General features: G+C 38.6%; 2 protein-coding genes across 4 annotated transcripts in view; both read right to left on the reverse strand.

The window, feature by feature from the left end:
- rasgrf2b (Ras protein-specific guanine nucleotide-releasing factor 2b) overlaps positions 1–4,033 on the reverse strand; it is a 69,008-nt gene extending 64,975 nt beyond the window's left edge. For both annotated transcript variants that reach the window (XM_058375418.1, XM_058375417.1), the window contains exon 1: positions 3,402–4,033. In XM_058375418.1, the coding sequence (XP_058231401.1) occupies positions 3,402–3,677 (276 nt within the window). In that variant the 5' untranslated portion in view covers positions 3,678–4,033. The remainder of the gene's footprint in view (positions 1–3,401) is intronic.
- Positions 4,034–6,737: 2,704 nt separating this feature from the next.
- Positions 6,738–16,705, reverse strand: part of msh3 (mutS homolog 3 (E. coli)) — a 66,996-nt gene continuing 57,028 nt past the window's right edge. Inside the window, exons 22-24 of one of the 2 annotated variants that reach the window (XM_058375507.1) lie at positions 11,558–11,684; positions 9,029–9,197; positions 6,738–7,098 (exon numbers count right to left, since the gene is read on the reverse strand). In XM_058375507.1, coding sequence (XP_058231490.1) covers positions 7,017–7,098; positions 9,029–9,197; positions 11,558–11,684 — 378 coding nt within the window. In that variant the 3' untranslated portion in view covers positions 6,738–7,016. The remainder of the gene's footprint in view (positions 7,099–9,028; positions 9,198–11,557; positions 11,685–16,705) is intronic. The other variant, XM_058375506.1, reaches the window with a different exon arrangement.

Below are 16,705 nucleotides of genomic sequence, written 5' to 3' on the forward strand. Positions count from 1 at the left end.
TACAATATGTGAATATGTATATATATTAAACAAGCAGCTAATAATTGATGTTTTTTTCCTATAATCATGTCATCTATAGCTGTGCAAAATTTGTTTTATATGGTCATGGACGTGAAGTGTTATGTTTGGCTGATTAAAAGACTGATTAGCTATGATTAAAACTGATTAGGTGTAGGCTACAATGACTCATCAAACCCAAAAGAATGGTGAACCAAAACAACTATTTGTTGAAAGTCGACAGCGCAGACATAATTATTTCCATCTGTACCAACTTTAACAGTAACAGAAGCCCCTGACCTTTACTACTTTCTCATATAATGTGTCTAAGTCATTATTTTGATATAATACTGACTAATAACAAAGGCAGAACCTGCAGTTTTTTAGACTTTAATTGCACATTTTACCACAAGATAAGCACTTCCCATAGACACGGCACTTTAGAAAGGACACATAAACAGAACCATAACTTAAACACACATTTCTTTTTATGACAGCCTTGTGCCTTGGATGAGAAAGCACCTGTTGAGAACACTTCTACTCGACAAAGTGTTTATTTGTAACCAGTTGTGCTAATGGTTTTGTGACTCTCTTGCACTTGTGTTATCTCTTGAGAAGCTGCAGCACCCTGGAATAACAGCATGCATCTTCTGTTGGCTAGTCTAGATTTACTTCAGTGTGTGTGTGCGCGTGTGTGTGCCGACGCAGTGCGGGCGTCCGTGGGTGTGTCATTAAGCGGAGGATTCTAGTCGACGAACGACTGTGTTCATGCAGTAGAGAGAAGTCAGACCTGACTGCAAGAGGTGTATTAACTGTATCAACTCAATATGGTGCTGTTCATCTTGCTCTTTAGGATGTACTGTATGATATATTAAGTACTGCAAGCTAAATGTATTTTGAAAGATTCTATCCAGAATTTAGCTACAACTAGAAAAACTTCACAGCAAGAGAAAGCATTTTGCTGGCACTATGTGAAAAAAGCTCAGCTGTCAGGATCCTCAATAACCTCACAGTGATTTGCAGCTGGTGGTGTTTTTATGGCAGCGTTTTGAGCATTTTGTGCAAGTTCAAAGCAAGTGACTGCATCTCATCAAATCCCAATCTGCAGTGTAAATAGGACTAATGACGCTTTTAAAATTTTAGATGATCACAGGTAGACTATTCAACAAGCGCACTCGTGTCTAGAGCTTGCCAATGAGCCCATCTAATTGGCACAGGCACCAAACTGCAGAGGCACAAATTTCAAAAAAGAAGCCAACTATATTTCCTTAATTCTCCGTGCACGGCTAACCGCAATGATAAAAGCTGCTCTGACTCATCACTCATTATGTCATTATACTGCTTGTCATTTCATAAAGGATGCACAGTCACAAAATAATAAAAGACAAACAAGGCTGATTTGATTCAAGCGTAAATCCCCTTCTCATGCCTGGCTCAGACGACAGACTGATACAGTGTCATATCTCCAACTTTTATTCAAAACGATGCTGTCTATATATTTCAGAATATTCTCTGAGAAAATTTCCATGTAATCTTTCATGAATCCTTGGCAGTTCTGTTACACACACACACACACACACACACACATCACATGACCTTGCCCTAGATTTGTAACCAAAGCTAGTGAAGTTCTAACTTTACATAATGTATAGAGTTACTTAAATTAACAGATGATCTGCATCTGTATTATTTGCATCCAACACCAAAGAATTTATTGTATGTTGCTAGCGGGTGACCACAAATTTCAATACCATGTGATATATACGCGAGCATCAATATGGGATTCTGTAAAAAGACACCATGCAACAGGCTGCTCTTCACACTGAAGCTATGAATCGGAGCTGACTGAGTGTCACTGAATCAAAATGCTTTATAGGAGACACTTTCATACAGCGGTACACCAGTTATGCCATTGGTGTGCAGATCTATGCAGAGAGAAATCTAAACCTTTAATATTAACTGTAAACTTTCTCAACCCTGGTCCTGGAGTTCCCCATGTCCTGCACATTTGGAATATTTTCCCTGGTCTAACACTCCCAATCAAACCTATGAAGGCTGTTAGGCTGTTAATTAGCTGATAAGCTGAAATGATGGTGAGAGCTAAAACACTACAATGTGTAAAATGTATGAAAAAAACATAAATAAATACAGGACATGAGGGTCCAAATCTGCATGTTAATGAGTGATGTCTTCTTCAAAAACACAAAATCCCCTATTCATCTCATATTTTATTTATTTAGACACATGTATACACACACACACACACTTGGATCAGCCATAACATTAAAACCACTGAGAGGTGAATATAAATATATTATCTCATTACAATGGCACCTGTTGAGGGGTGGATATATTAAGCAGCAAGTGAATAGTAAGTTCTTATGGGTGAGTGTAAGAATCTGTGCAACTTTGACAAGAGCCAAATTGTGATGGCTAGACAACTGTGTCAGAGCAGCTCCAAAACAGCAGGTCTTGTGGGGTGTATGCAGTGGTTAGTACCTACCAAAAGTGGTGCAAGAAAAGAAAACCGGTGAACCGGCAACAAGGTCATGGACACCTAAAGCTCAGTGATGCGTGCTGGGAGCAAAGGGTAGCCTGTCTGCTCTGATCTAGCAAAAAGAGCTACTGCAGCATAAATTATGTAAAGTGTATCACAGCTTACATTATATGAGGCTGCATAGCTCAGTGGTGCAGACCACCACCAAAAACACCTACAATGGGCAAATGAGCATCCATGGAACAATGGAAGAAGGTGGCCTGGTCTGATAAATCATGTTTTACTTTATATCATGTGGACCTCTAGAGGTGTGTGTGTGTGTGTGTGTGTGTGTGTCGCTTGGGAAGACATGGCAACAGTATACACTATGGGAATTGGTCAGGACTGGTTTTGAGTAACATGACATAGAGCTCAAGGTGTTGTCCTGTCATCCAAATTTCTTAGATCTTAATCAAGTATCTGTGGGATGTGCTGAACAAAACAAGTCCGATCCATGGAGGTCCCACCTCAAAACTTACAGTACTTAAAGGATCTCCTGCTAAAGTCTTTGTGCCAGATACCACAGCGCACTTTAAGAGCTCTTGTGGAGTCCATGCCTCGATGGATCAGAGCTGTTTTGGTGACGCAAGGGGGATCTACACAATATTAGGCAGGTGGATTTAATGTTATAGCTGTTTGGCTCTTAAGTGACCAGTTACATAACAAGGAAGCCACATTTTGTTCTAAACAAAAGTTTTTGCAGCAATCTGTCCAGAATCAGACATCTGGCTGTGTGAACACTGAAGAAAACTAGCCTTGCTCTGGACGGTTGGCTTTTTGCAAGTGAAACATTAAAGTTGTTGGAAATATAGTGACATAATAATTGCTCTTGAACCCTGGTCCCCTGTGTTGCGCTGCTGCAGCTCACCTGTTTATCCAGTGTCTCCTTGCCTCCGGTGGACACTTTAGGCGCCGGGACTCGTTCACATGTGCAGCCTTCCAGGAGATAAATGCCTGAGGGTCGAGCACTCTGTTCGGAGTCGAAGTAGAAAAGCACATTTTGGTAGAGGGCGAAAAACTTCTCGTGCCATTTGCTGTTTTCCGTCGTCTTCTTGCTGAGGTAGCCGCGCTTGGTGCCCTCTTTGCGCGCCACCACGGAGAGATACAGAGCGTGTCCCTCATTGTAGCGAACGCTCTTCTGCATTTTCCGTCTCGGTTCTGCTCCGATCTCACCTGCTCTTCAGCACCATTCCCGTCACGATGCTTCGGACCGTTTCCCACCCCCTTCTCCAAGTTGTGTAAGCAATGAGCACTGGAGAAGTTTGCCGAAGCTCAGCCGAGCGTCTCTTCGCTTCTCTGCGCTCCTCAGATCCTAAGTTCCTAAAGCGACTTTATCCAAGAGTTTGCGGTCTGATCCATGTCAGAACTTTGTATTGCAGTGTTTACAGAGCGAATGAGAAAAGCGAATTAAACAGAGTCCAGATACCGCTACTGTCCAGATAAACGCAGAGACTACATAGCTTTCAGGATCGGCTTTAATCTGATTTGACAGCTCCTTAAAGAGACAGCTTCTGTTTCAGCGCTGCAGCGCGCGCTCTCGCTGGGAGAGAGTGCGGCGCCGCTGATTGGCTGAGAGACCGGGGGCGGGGCGACGAGCACTTTGTTTATCCTTAGGGATGCGCACAGCCAGAGGAGCCAAGTGCGCTTGTGAGTTACTGCTTGCTGTTGGATGTTGGAGTGTTCCACATGGATTTGCAGTTCACTCCTGGATACTGTAAACTGGTACCTAAGAACTGCAGCCATAATGACAAAGCCTTATATTGCTGATACTGTGCATCCTTTTCAATGCGTTTGAGTGTACAGTGTATAGATGTGGAAGAGAAATCATTTAGAATCCCACTATCCTTGTGCCACCCAAAAGAGTGATCCATTTTGAGTCAGGTTCAGCTCAAGGATTTACCTGTCACCTCTGGTTTGCTCATTAAGACTCTATATCTACATCCAGGTGTCTATTGTATTACAGCGCTGTGCAAAAAAAAGTTTTCCCTGTTCTACTCCACACTCCTTGAAAAGACTACAACCTCCATACAACCTTCACTGTCAGGTGTGAACAAAAAACAAAAACTAACCATCTAGCTTAACCTACATCATTTATCATACTTGTGGTCACAGCAGAACATGTGTGAAAGCTAGCACTTTAGTTTTGTGGTCTACAATTTCCTTTTAACAAAGATAAGGTGGAAATGCTTGCACCTGAGTCTTTAATTTACAAATACATTACAAAATAAGATCACTTTAGTGTCATATTAAGTCATCTTATTCATTCATTCCTCTTCAGTAATCCTGATATCCTGCTCAGGATAAAACGGTGGATCTGGAGCCTATCGCACTAAGGGGACATTCAGAATAGTCAATTCACCTTTATTCAAGTTTTTTTTAGAAGGTGAGAGGAACCCAGAGAAACCACACAAGGAGAACATGCAAAACTGCCCAACTGTGTGTTTACAAAGAAATGACAAATAACGTAGAGGATGTTTTGTAAATAAAGTTACCTTTTGCTTGAAAAATGTCTGCTAACTTCCACCATGTATGGAGACTTGCTTCCGACAACAGCAACTGTTTAGCCGGGTCTCTTGTAGTTACTGTTTTTAAGCAGTTCAGTTCAGAATGACTACAAGTTTACAAAATGTTAGCAGGGACGGTTGGTCAGAAGACACTTTAAGCTGATCCAATAAAGCTTTTTTTTTTTTTGTAATTATTTTCATGAGAGTTTTGGATTTACAGTAGGACTGGCAGATTAATAGTTTTTAATAGTTCCTGAGTGTCCACATCTCTGAGGATCTGTCTTGGCATCAGAACACTTCTCTGGTTCGGAAGGCACAACAGCATCTCTACTTCCTATATTCAACTACCACATATTTGTTAGCACATACAGCCTGCCATAGCCTTATTTATTTGTTGTACATATATTTATATATTTATCTGCACTTGTTCATTTGCACAATTTCTACTGTTTGCACTTCTGGTAGATTCTAAAGGACATTTTGTTGCTATGCACCTGTACTATGCAATGACAAAATTATTTCTTCCGTTCTTTTGTTCTTTCAATCCTTAAATTCTTTTCTTCTTTCGTTCCTTCATTACTTCATTCTTTTGTTCTTTCGTTTCTTCATCCCATCTTTCATTGCTTTGTTCTTTCGTTCCTTCGTCCCATCTTTTATTCCTTCATACTTTTGTTCCTTCGTCCTTTCTTTTGATCCCTCACTCATCCCATCTTTCGTTCCTTCGTCCTTTCTTTCGTTCCTTCGTCCTTTCTTTCGTTCCTTCATTCTTTTGTTCCTTAGATCCATCCATCCATCCATCCATCCATCCATCCATCCATCCATCCATCCATCCATCCATCCATCCATCCATCCATCCATCCATCCATCCATCCATCCATCCATCCATCCATCCATCCATCCATCCATCCATCCATGGCAAACACAACCACACTGTAGGTCTAATCTCTTAGTGTTATCAGTGTGAAGAAGTACCATAATTAATTCAGCATGTCTGCACAATACCCCCCAAACTTCTCTCAAAGTGCTTAGAAATCTGAAAAGTAAAAAAGTCAGCAAAAAATGAATCAGCAGTAAAATGGTGAGGAATGCCATGGCTGTCACATGTGATAAGAGTGAAAAATTAGCTGACCTGCATTTCTCACACTGTGTATTTCCAGTGCAAGTTTCTCATATTTGTCTTTTTTTTTTTACACACTGGAAGTCATCAGGAAAAGTTTTTATCTTATTTATCTGTCATCGGCTTATTTGGCACCAAAAAGGTAAACAGATGCACAACACACCTGTGGCAAGCTGGCAGATAAATATGGATTTTAGGCAAACTTTCCCCGAAAGCAACAACATACTCAGAAATGATAGAGCTCACTTCATGTGCTCCGTCCATCTGTTTTCAGAGATGTAATTATAATGCACTTCAGCTCTCATCTTTGTGCATTGCCAACAGCATGTCGTTTAAATGGTGGGGTTTATGTTAAAACAACAGCAGGATATCCTCAGAAATCAGATGAAATACGGTCAATATCCAGCATTTGTGGCTCAGCTTCACAAGAAAATCTCCATGTCACAATAATTTCTCTTACATATTGATATAATAATTAAAAAGAACAGGTTGTGATTACACACTTAGATGATTAGATGACTAAATTTCATGCTTTAAAAATAAAGAAGTAAAAAGAAGACAAACCAGGAGTGTACAAAACAGAGGATTTCTGCTTTAATCATTTTGGTTCATCACACAACAGCATTGTGAAATCTATACATCATTTTTCTGTATACATTTTCAGATTTTGCTGAGGAATGCAAACTGTAAGATAGCACCTTGAAACTCTGAGTTTCTGAACTTTCTGAATTAATCATGATGCGTAAAAGTACAGACATAAAAAGGGAAATATGTACTAAACTCATTAGCGTGTGTAGATTAGTATAAAGTGTGGTTTATAAGGTCTACCGCAGCATCACTTCTCTTACACACACACACATTATTAATGTATGACTTTTTTCCACTCGAGTAATGATTCCCTGTTAGTGATTTTCCAAGCGTCAGTAAGCAGCTTCACAGTTTTCCTAGAAAAAGACAGAAAAAAAGCAGCTGTTTAAATTTGTTTGCTTTGTCCTGGAGCAGCTTACACCATGCGGTGTTCAGCATATGAAATAACATCATTCTATTTACTCAGAACCATGAGTTGTTATTAGTATTATTATTAGTATTCTGGCACCACATTTATACTTGGCTCGCTAACTTAGCAAGCCACAGTACTTCAATGATAAGTAAGATAATAAAGACTCTAATGGGAAGCGCATGCAACTCATCCCCCTGGCCTACATACCCAGTAAAGTGATAATGATCTATGGAAAGCAGCGTGCGCTGTTGCAGCAGCCAAACACATTCACTTTGTCACTGACGTTATGGTTTAGCTCTTCAGAGCAATGATCCAATTTGCATTTAGATAATTCAGCCACCCTGTGATAACACGTATTACAGTGAGACGTATGATGGTCAAACACGTCTGCATGAGATTAATACCAAAGCAAAACAAAGTACATGCCCCAGTGCATGGCTCCATGGTAGACAGATTAAAATTACAGGCAATTTGCATATACCGTTTTTACAGGAATATTACCGATATTGTTCAGTGCTGTTACTATATCGTTATATTCCCTACATCATCCTGTGTATAAGTTTCTCGCTCTATTCATCATTGTGTCGGAATTACAGATTTGTTTTGCTGCCTGCTTACTCATGCTTTTAGTTTTAAAATTGTTGCACTAGATTGCGGTATTGTCTTATAAATGACAAGCTCATACAGAGGTTTCAACATTTAAAAAAATATCCATGTATCAAATGTGTAAAGAAAAACATCTCCGATTTTATATTTGGGTTTGTTTAATACATCGGTTTTGTTTCCTTTTTTCCCTTGAATTGCAGATTGATTACCTCATTTCTGCTGTATGTGAAATTTTTGCAAACTAGGAGGCCAGGTTACTCATTTTATTGCTCCTGTGTTTATTTTACTGATTACTTATTTAATTAATCGACGCATGTTAATTCTTACTCTCGAATCTAATCAGTTATTTGGATGAAGCCTTTCAGAAATAATTCCAGTTTGTAATGCTTTCCTGACAGGTTTATGAATCTTAATGAAAGTGTGTGTCAATGCTTTCGTAGGCCCAAATCAACCTAAACGTTATCATCAGATTTACAAAAATTTGGGTCATTTTCCTGGTATTCCCGTCTTCATGTTGATGAAAGCTAATCACTCATGAATTAGCAGGAGCTTTCACACAGCAAGTGAACTCTCTTCCAGTAGACTCTTTCAAAACTACTTCAAACTAGAGCACGTTTATTTTGTCCTAATTGAATACACATTTATTTTTCATAATTTACAAATTTAGTTCGGACAACTTTCTTTTCAGTAATTAGTATTGAAATAATTAAGTGACTTAAACAGGGATATTTACTATAGGTAGAAATAAAGGAACTGGCATCAGTATATAAGTTGAAGTCGATCATATGTATTAAAGTTCACATCAGTGAGTCACTTTTTAAGTAAATTCACACAAACTCAAAAGGTCTTGTGATATGACCATTTTTCTGAACGAATCAGTTTTTCCTGAAATCCACATTTCTTGTGTTAATGCTCCTGTGAATAATTTACAAATGAATCCATTCATATCCAGCTTGATAAATGAGGCCCATTAAATATAAAAAGCATTCTGTTTTATCTGCAGACTAAAAGATGCCTTTTCCATGACATTGTAGCAGTTGAAATAGGAATTATTGTAACAGTTTAATACATCTTTTTAATACATACTTATCCTGGCCTGAGAGCAGATGGCTTTTACATGCAGTTGCCCCAAACCTGTTTTTATTAAAGTCATGTGGGATGCAGCTTCTGCAATCTCTCATACATGCTGAGCACTTGGCTTTATTTTATTTATAGTACATACAGCATTTTTGAAAGTTGCATAAGGTTTCACGGCCCACGTTATGTACCTGCGGCTGTTGACGATGGCCTCCAGCTCTTTGGACTTGAGCGTAGCAGATGTGAGGATGCTCTGGGGGATTTCAGCCAGCCGTGCCACGTTCAGCCCGTAGCTCCGAGCTGCTGCTCCCTCCGTCAGCTGATAGAGGAAAGTGATGAACTCTGGTTGCACCTCCTCCCCTGCAGGGTTAAAAAGACTGAGTTGAAAAAAAGTGTTACATCAGAGCGAAGCAGTCGAGAAACTAGAGGCATCGCAAGATCAAATCCTTCTGAGGGAAATATTATCCAAAGTGTAAATGCATTTGTATTTTCGGCTGTAATGACAGATTAAATCATTTGTCTTTGTAGGATTGTAGCTGTCCATCATTTTAACAAAAGTGAAGGTTATCTCACACTTCCTCCAAGACGCGTTAATCCAGCCAACTGTATCTTTTGGATCTGAAATAGACATCAACCTCCCTATCCTCAACTATGAGCTCACAGGCCACTGAGTAGAATGTTCGTTCTATAGCATTATCATGAATGTCTTAAAATACAACTTAGCAGATCTTTACTAGCTTCGCTTAAGAAATGTTGAATCTAATCAGTGTTGTGCATATATATAAAAAAATTAAAGCTGCTCCCAACATATCAAGTCGATGTTCTTTTATTTTAGTTCCACATCTCTATCAGCATTTTACTGCTGAACTATTGTACAATTCCTTCATCAGACCCACCAGCAGACCCATCCCTTTATGAGCTGCTTTTTAAAGAAAAATGGAAGAGATGAGCAGCTGAAGTCAAAAATAATTTCAGCGCCAGGAAAATGTAAAAGCCTAAAATGTAAAAGGAACGTCTCAGTATTGTCATATACCGTGAATCACAATTTCTCTAAAGGGTCTATGAAATCATTTGATTACTATAGATTTAGAAATAGTTGATATTACACCCTGCTCCTTCGCAAGTGTGTTACAGACAGCGTGTTAAACATCCCACTTGTGCAGGATGTAAACTCATGAATTTTCTGTCTTACTGAGATTATAATGATGAATACTCTATTCTTCTCCAGTTCCCCACAGCAAGCAAAGCTAGGCTATAAAAGCGCTTGAAATACAAGTGTGACTCACATGAGGAAACTGACAGATCATTTTGAGCAATCTTATGTCTGTCAAGTTCTTTACAAATACTTTCCAATACATTTGTCTAACTTTGTGGACCATCACACCCATAGTTATAACAAGCTCCACTCTTCGGGGATGGCTTTCCAGCATGGCTGTGGGGATCTGTAATCATTCAGCCACAAGAGTGTGGCTGAATGAGGTCAGGTCATTAGTGAGGTCAGGCATTGATGTTGTGTGAGGAAGTCTGGGGTTTAGAATCCCAGTTTATCCCAAAGGTGTTCAGTGGGGTTGAGGTCAGGGTACTTCTCTAACAATTCTGGCTGCCCCATGTACTCATGGAGCTCACTTTGTGCACAGGTACATTGTCATGCTGGAACAGGTTTGGGTCTCTTAGTTCTCTTAGTAATCACTTTGTGTACATTCAGCTTTGTGGGGGAAGAACCACATACAGTCATGTGAAAACATTAGGACACCCCATTGAATATTCAGTTCTATATTAAGAAATATTAACGTCAATTTCTGATCTTGTTTTCATTTGTACCTGTAGAAGTAATTGCATGTAAACAACTAAATATCACTTTGTTTTCACTTATTAAAGAAATGAAATCAACAAAAATGAGTATTTTATTTGAGGAAAAAGTTAGGACACCCTATGACCTAATAGCTAATGTTTTCCCCATTGACTGAAATACCTTAATGAGACATTTTTGTAGCCATCTACCAGTTTCGGACATCGACTGGAAGAAAGTTTCCCCCACACCTCAATGCAGAATTCTTTCAGTCAGAATTTCTGTAGTCCGTTTCAAATCACCTCACAGGATCTCAATAGGATTTAGATCTGGGCTTCGACTCTGCCATTCCAGAATTCTCCATTTTTTTTTACTTTTCAGCCAGTCCTTGGTGGATTTACTGCTATGTTTTGGGTCATTGTCATGTTGCAAGGTCTGAGGTTTAAATATGGAAAGCCTCCTTCAAAATGCTCCTAATAATTTGCACCTGATGTGATGGACCTGTAGGTCATTTCATCCATTTTAAGTACGAATTAATGTTGGGGTGTCCTTACTTTTTCCTCACAAGCAATTGGATTTTTTTTTTTAAATAACATTTTACAGATAATTAAAAAAAAGACTTATTTGGTTTTGTTTGTTTAGTTATATTACTTGAATCTTTCAATATTGTTAAAATGAAGATCAAATGCCCATATGTTTAACTATGTTAAAAAAAAAAAAAAATCACAGGCTTTAATAGGGTGTCCTAAGTTTTTCACATGACTGTATGTGATCATCTGATGTTCAGGTGTCCACAAACCTTTGGCAATTTTGTGTAAAAAGCAATGCAGTGCCTACATCCAAACTGACCAAATGTCCATTCAAGGTCAAATTGTCCTTTATGCGCACACACACACACACACACACACACACACACACACACACACCATACCTTCAGCTTCAGTCTCTGGCTCGTTGAGCAGGAAGGCCATGTGGTAGTTCCCAACGTGACAAGGATAGAGCTTCTCAAGCTCACACAGTGGAGGGTAGTGGGTCACAAACAGGGTCAGACACCTCATCTGCAGTGCAGTGAAAAACATTAAATGTTTACTAATCAAATACTTAACTGATATATAAAAAAAAGGTTCAGAAACACTCGTTTTGGAAAGTGATACATTCATAAATGAATAGCTGTAATCTAAAGAAGGAAAAGTGTTATTACACAGAGCAACAGAACAACTTGGTGCCCTATAGGGACAAATATATTATGATTTTTAAAACTGCTGCACAGTTAAAATGTATTGATTAAGACTACAGTTTATGGTTATAGTGAATCTCACCCAGCAAGAACTCTCCTTTTACTTATGCTAACATGCATAGCTCAAACCTGTTCTAACGTGACAATACACCTACAGACGAAAAAAAAGCACCATAAAGACATTATTCGACAAAAGGTAAGCGGAAGTGTCCTGCACAGAGCTCTGACCTCAACCCCACTCAACACCTTTGGGATGAACTGGAAGGCAGACTGCACCCCAGATTCCTAACCAAACATCAGGACCTGACCTCACTAATGCTCTCGTGGATGAATGAACACAAATCCCTACAACCTCACCCCAACTTCTTGTGGAGCCTGCACAGATGAGTGGAGGCTGTTATAGCTGCAATTTCACATTAATGCCTATAGCTTCAGAAGGGGATGCTCAACAAACATATGTGAATGTGATGGGTCAGGGGTACTTTTGGCTATACAGTGTATTTGTAGTGGGGGGAGAAAAATAAACATCTTATAATGCAAAGAACTAGTGTGAAGCATGGTAGCATCATGTTATGAGGCTGTTTCTCTTCAGCTGGGGCTCCAGTCAAGGTTGAGGGAATCATTAATAATCTATTTTGGCAGAAAACCAGAAATTCATGTTCTCATGTAGTTGAAGTGGAATAAAGAATGGCTTGAGAAGAAAAATTCAGAACAGATCTGAAAACCAAAAACCTGATCGAATCTGCTATATCTGGAACAATTTTGCATTTTGGAGAAAAAAAATGTGCCAGATCAAGATGGGAGACTCTTCCCCAAAAGACTGACTGTAATATTTCAAGCAAAAGCTTACTAAAGTTAAGAAAGTATTAGTTAAAAAGTATGCACACCGATGCAACAAGTTTACTAGAACTAGTTTACTAAACATTTCCATTTGTTTTGTATTGACTTACAGTGAGGGAAAAAATGATTTGATCCCCTGCTGATTTTGTACGTTTGCCCACTGACAAAGAAATGATCAGTCTCTAATTTTAATGGTAGGTTTATCTGAACAGTGAGAGACAGAATAACAACAAAAAAATCCAGAAAAACACATTTCAAAAAAGTTCTACATTAATTTGCATTTTATTGAGTGAAATAAGTATTTGACTCCTTTGCAAAACATGATTTTGTACTTGGTGGCAAACCCTTGTTGGCAATCACAGACGTCAGACATTTCTTGTAGTTGGCCACCAGGTTTGCACACATCTCACATCTCAAGGAATTTGGGCCCACTCCTCTTTGCATCCACAACCCATTTTCAATGCCCTGGCTGAGGGAAGGAGGTTCTCACTCAAGATTTGACAGTACATGGCTCTGTCCATCGTCCCTTTGATGCGGTGCGGTTGTCCTGTCCTCTTAGCAGAAAAACACCCCCGAAGCATAATGTTTCCACCTCCATGTTTGACGGTGGGGATGGTCTTCTTGGAGTCATAGGCAGCATTCCTCCTCCTCCAAACACGGCGAGTTGAGTTGATGCCAAAGAGCTGGATTTGGGTCTCATTTGACCACAACACTTTCACCCAGTTCTCCTCTGAATCATTCAGATGTTCACTCGCAAACTTCAGATGAATCTGTACATGTGCTTTCTTTAGCAGGGGGACATTGCAGGTTCTACTGGATTTCAGTCTTTCACGGTGTAGTGTGTTACCAATTGTTTTCTTGGTGACTATGGTCCCAGCTGCCTTGAGATCATTGACAAAATCCTCCAGTGTAATTCTGGGCTGATTCCTCGCCGTTCTCATGATCACTGAAACTCCATGAGGTGAGATCTTGCATGGAGCCCCAGACCGAGGAAGATTGCAGTCCTTTTGTGTTTCTTCCATTTGGGAATAATCGCACCAACTGTCGTCACCTTCTCACCAAGCTGCTTGGCGATGGTCTTGTAGCTCATTCCAGCCTTGTTCCAGTCTTGTCCCTGACATCCATGGACAGTTCTTTGGTCATGGCCATGATGGAGAGTTTGGAATCTGATTGATTGCTTCCTTCTGTGGACAGGTGACTCTCCCCAAGAGTGCTCCTACTGTAATCTCAGCTTGTTACCTGTATAAAAGACACCTGGGAGCCAGAAATCTGTCTGACTGATAGGGGATCAAATACTTATTTCACTCATTAAAATGCAAATTAATGTACAACTTTTCTGAAATGCGTTTTTCTGGATTTTTTTGTTGTTATTCTGCCTCTCACCGTTCAAATAAACCTACCATTAAAATTACAGACTGATCATTTCTTTGTCAGTGGGCAAACGTACAAAATCAGCAGGGGATCAAATCATTTTTTCCCTCACTGTATGTAGGTTGCTACATCATTTTTTTCGACAGAAAAAGATCTGTCATGAGTTATCTTAGATTATTATTTGCAGTAAAATCATGCTGTTTATGCCTATAGCATAGCATAATGCTTCTTAGACTGGATTTATTTTAAATGTCATGTTTTCTGCTTGCAATGTTACAGTCTAAATGCAACACGAAAGTTCCATTTATTCTCATGTTGACAAAACGTGCTAAAAGGTAACGCAGACTGAAGAGGTAAGACATTATTAATTACGGGCAGTAAATTACAGTATGACTATTAAGCAACTAAAAACCTACTCAGGACCTGCCAAAATAACCTCAGCATCAACATCAACGAAGCACAAGCGCCAAGTTAATTAACATCCCACAAAGTAAACACCGGCTGCATGATAATGGCTAAAATAATAATCAGTTATTTGGTGTAATATCATTAGCATTTATAACAATTATTCAGCAAATTCAGGGGGAAAAAAACTGTTTTATTTTATGTTAGGGTTAAATTAACAGAAAGCAGCATTTTATTTTCGACTGAAAGCCTGTACTCCTGAATAAACCCAAGACTCTTCCTTTTGACACAGCAGTAATTGCACAGATACAAAGGGAAAAAAGGCAAAAAGAATTAGAATTAGAAAGTAGAATAAACTACTACTACTACTCAATAATAATAATAATAATAATAATAATAATAATAATAATAATAACAATAATAATAATAATAATAATAATAATAATAATAATAATAACAATAACAACAACCAGTAGTTATTATTTTATAATAATAATAATATTAATATTAATAATAATAGTTGTTGAATAAATAGCAATAATATTATGAATAAGCAATAAACAAACCAAATTCAATAATTAATTATTTATTTATTTATTACTACTACTACTACTACTACTACTACTACTACTACTACTACTAATAATAATAATAATAAATAATAATAATTATTATTAATTCAATTCAATATCAGTTTTAAACTAAATTCAACTCTAAGGACATTACTTCTTAGAGACAAGTTAAACAAACACAAATTCAATTGTGTTGGAGGCATTTTGCTGCCTCGGTTTAGGACTAATTGTTCCTCTAAAGGGGAAGCATCATTGGAAATCAATACAAAGTTCTTCTGACCTTTATCCTATGATCATCAGTGAATCTGACAGAAATGTCAGGATAGAAATGTGTGATGCAGGAAAATATCAATCACATGCTATGGCCTTCACAAGCAGCAGCTCCTAGGCTTGACTGAACACCTACTGGAGGTTTTTATTATTATAATAATCACACCTCTGAGGGAGTGTTGTTTGAACAAATGATGTTCCTCCCTCCACAGGTCCAGAGATGTGTAGAATCTAAGCACAATGTACTGGTAGCTCATGGTGTGTCCAAAAACTTTACCATGTCATTTTATGCTGTTTTCTCCTTGCTTGTGTGTTTTTCTGCAACGTGTTGTCACACAGATAACAGCAACTCTTAAGCACAGAGTGCTTAATTAACCAAAAAAATAGACAAAATTTATTTGTAGCGTTGTTCTGAAAACCTGGCCTGGTTCCAAAATCTTGCCTGCCAGTAGAATCCATTAGTGACTAGAACATTAAATCATTAGTGCGCACACACGTCTCAGACTAATCGGATTTCCATTGACAAGCAAGCTGAAGTAAGAGAGAGGTGAGAGACGCGCTTGTGGGCATGTGGGGAGATGAAAATAGTCACAACATGACACACAACATAGCAAAAGAACTGTTTATCAGCACAGAGGTTATTTTTACAGCTTAGATTCAGGCTTGAGCCCCAGATGTCCTGTGTGCCATCGCAGCAGGAGGCAAATGATATAGAGGTTCTTTCACTGTTGGATCCTGAACATCTACAATACTACAGGGATACAAATCTATATTATCTGGAATGAATAGATAATGTATTCTAAAGTGATACAAATACAGATATGAATCTGATGTTCCACGTTTTTTTTTTTTGTTTTGTTTTTATGGCTGTATAAGAAAGTGTCACATGGCATCTGGTTGAATGGAAGAGAGAGAATAAAACTAAATGAGGGGATGACCAAGTGCAGTGCTGTGAAATGCACTTACAGCATCCTTAGTAACTGCCTGGTCTGGGTTGCAGTAATTTAAATGAGCTTACTTGGTTGATTATATTTTGAGATAATGTATAAAAAATAACCATGTGAGTGGACCCGTGCACATTTCTAACTGAGATCAATTATGAACTTTAGTGATGTAGCTGAGGTTGAGGAACTCAACATGAGTCAGACATGTACACAATTTTCAGGTCATGTGACCTGTGATATTTCTTTGAGCTAAAAGGGGAAAAAGAAAGAAAAAAAAAAATACTCTCTTCAGGTCATGTCCACTTTAGATTTAAATCCAAATACAGATATGCATATTTAGAGATCTAAACAGATAGAGATACATATAGCGTTATACCCTTAGTCCACAAAAATTGTAGCCGGTAGTATTACCAAACACAGTATAAATGTTTTTATGGCCC

This window comes from Hemibagrus wyckioides, linkage group LG22 (assembly GCF_019097595.1).
Source record: "Hemibagrus wyckioides isolate EC202008001 linkage group LG22, SWU_Hwy_1.0, whole genome shotgun sequence".
In the NCBI taxonomy this organism is placed as follows: domain Eukaryota; kingdom Metazoa; phylum Chordata; class Actinopteri; order Siluriformes; family Bagridae; genus Hemibagrus; species Hemibagrus wyckioides.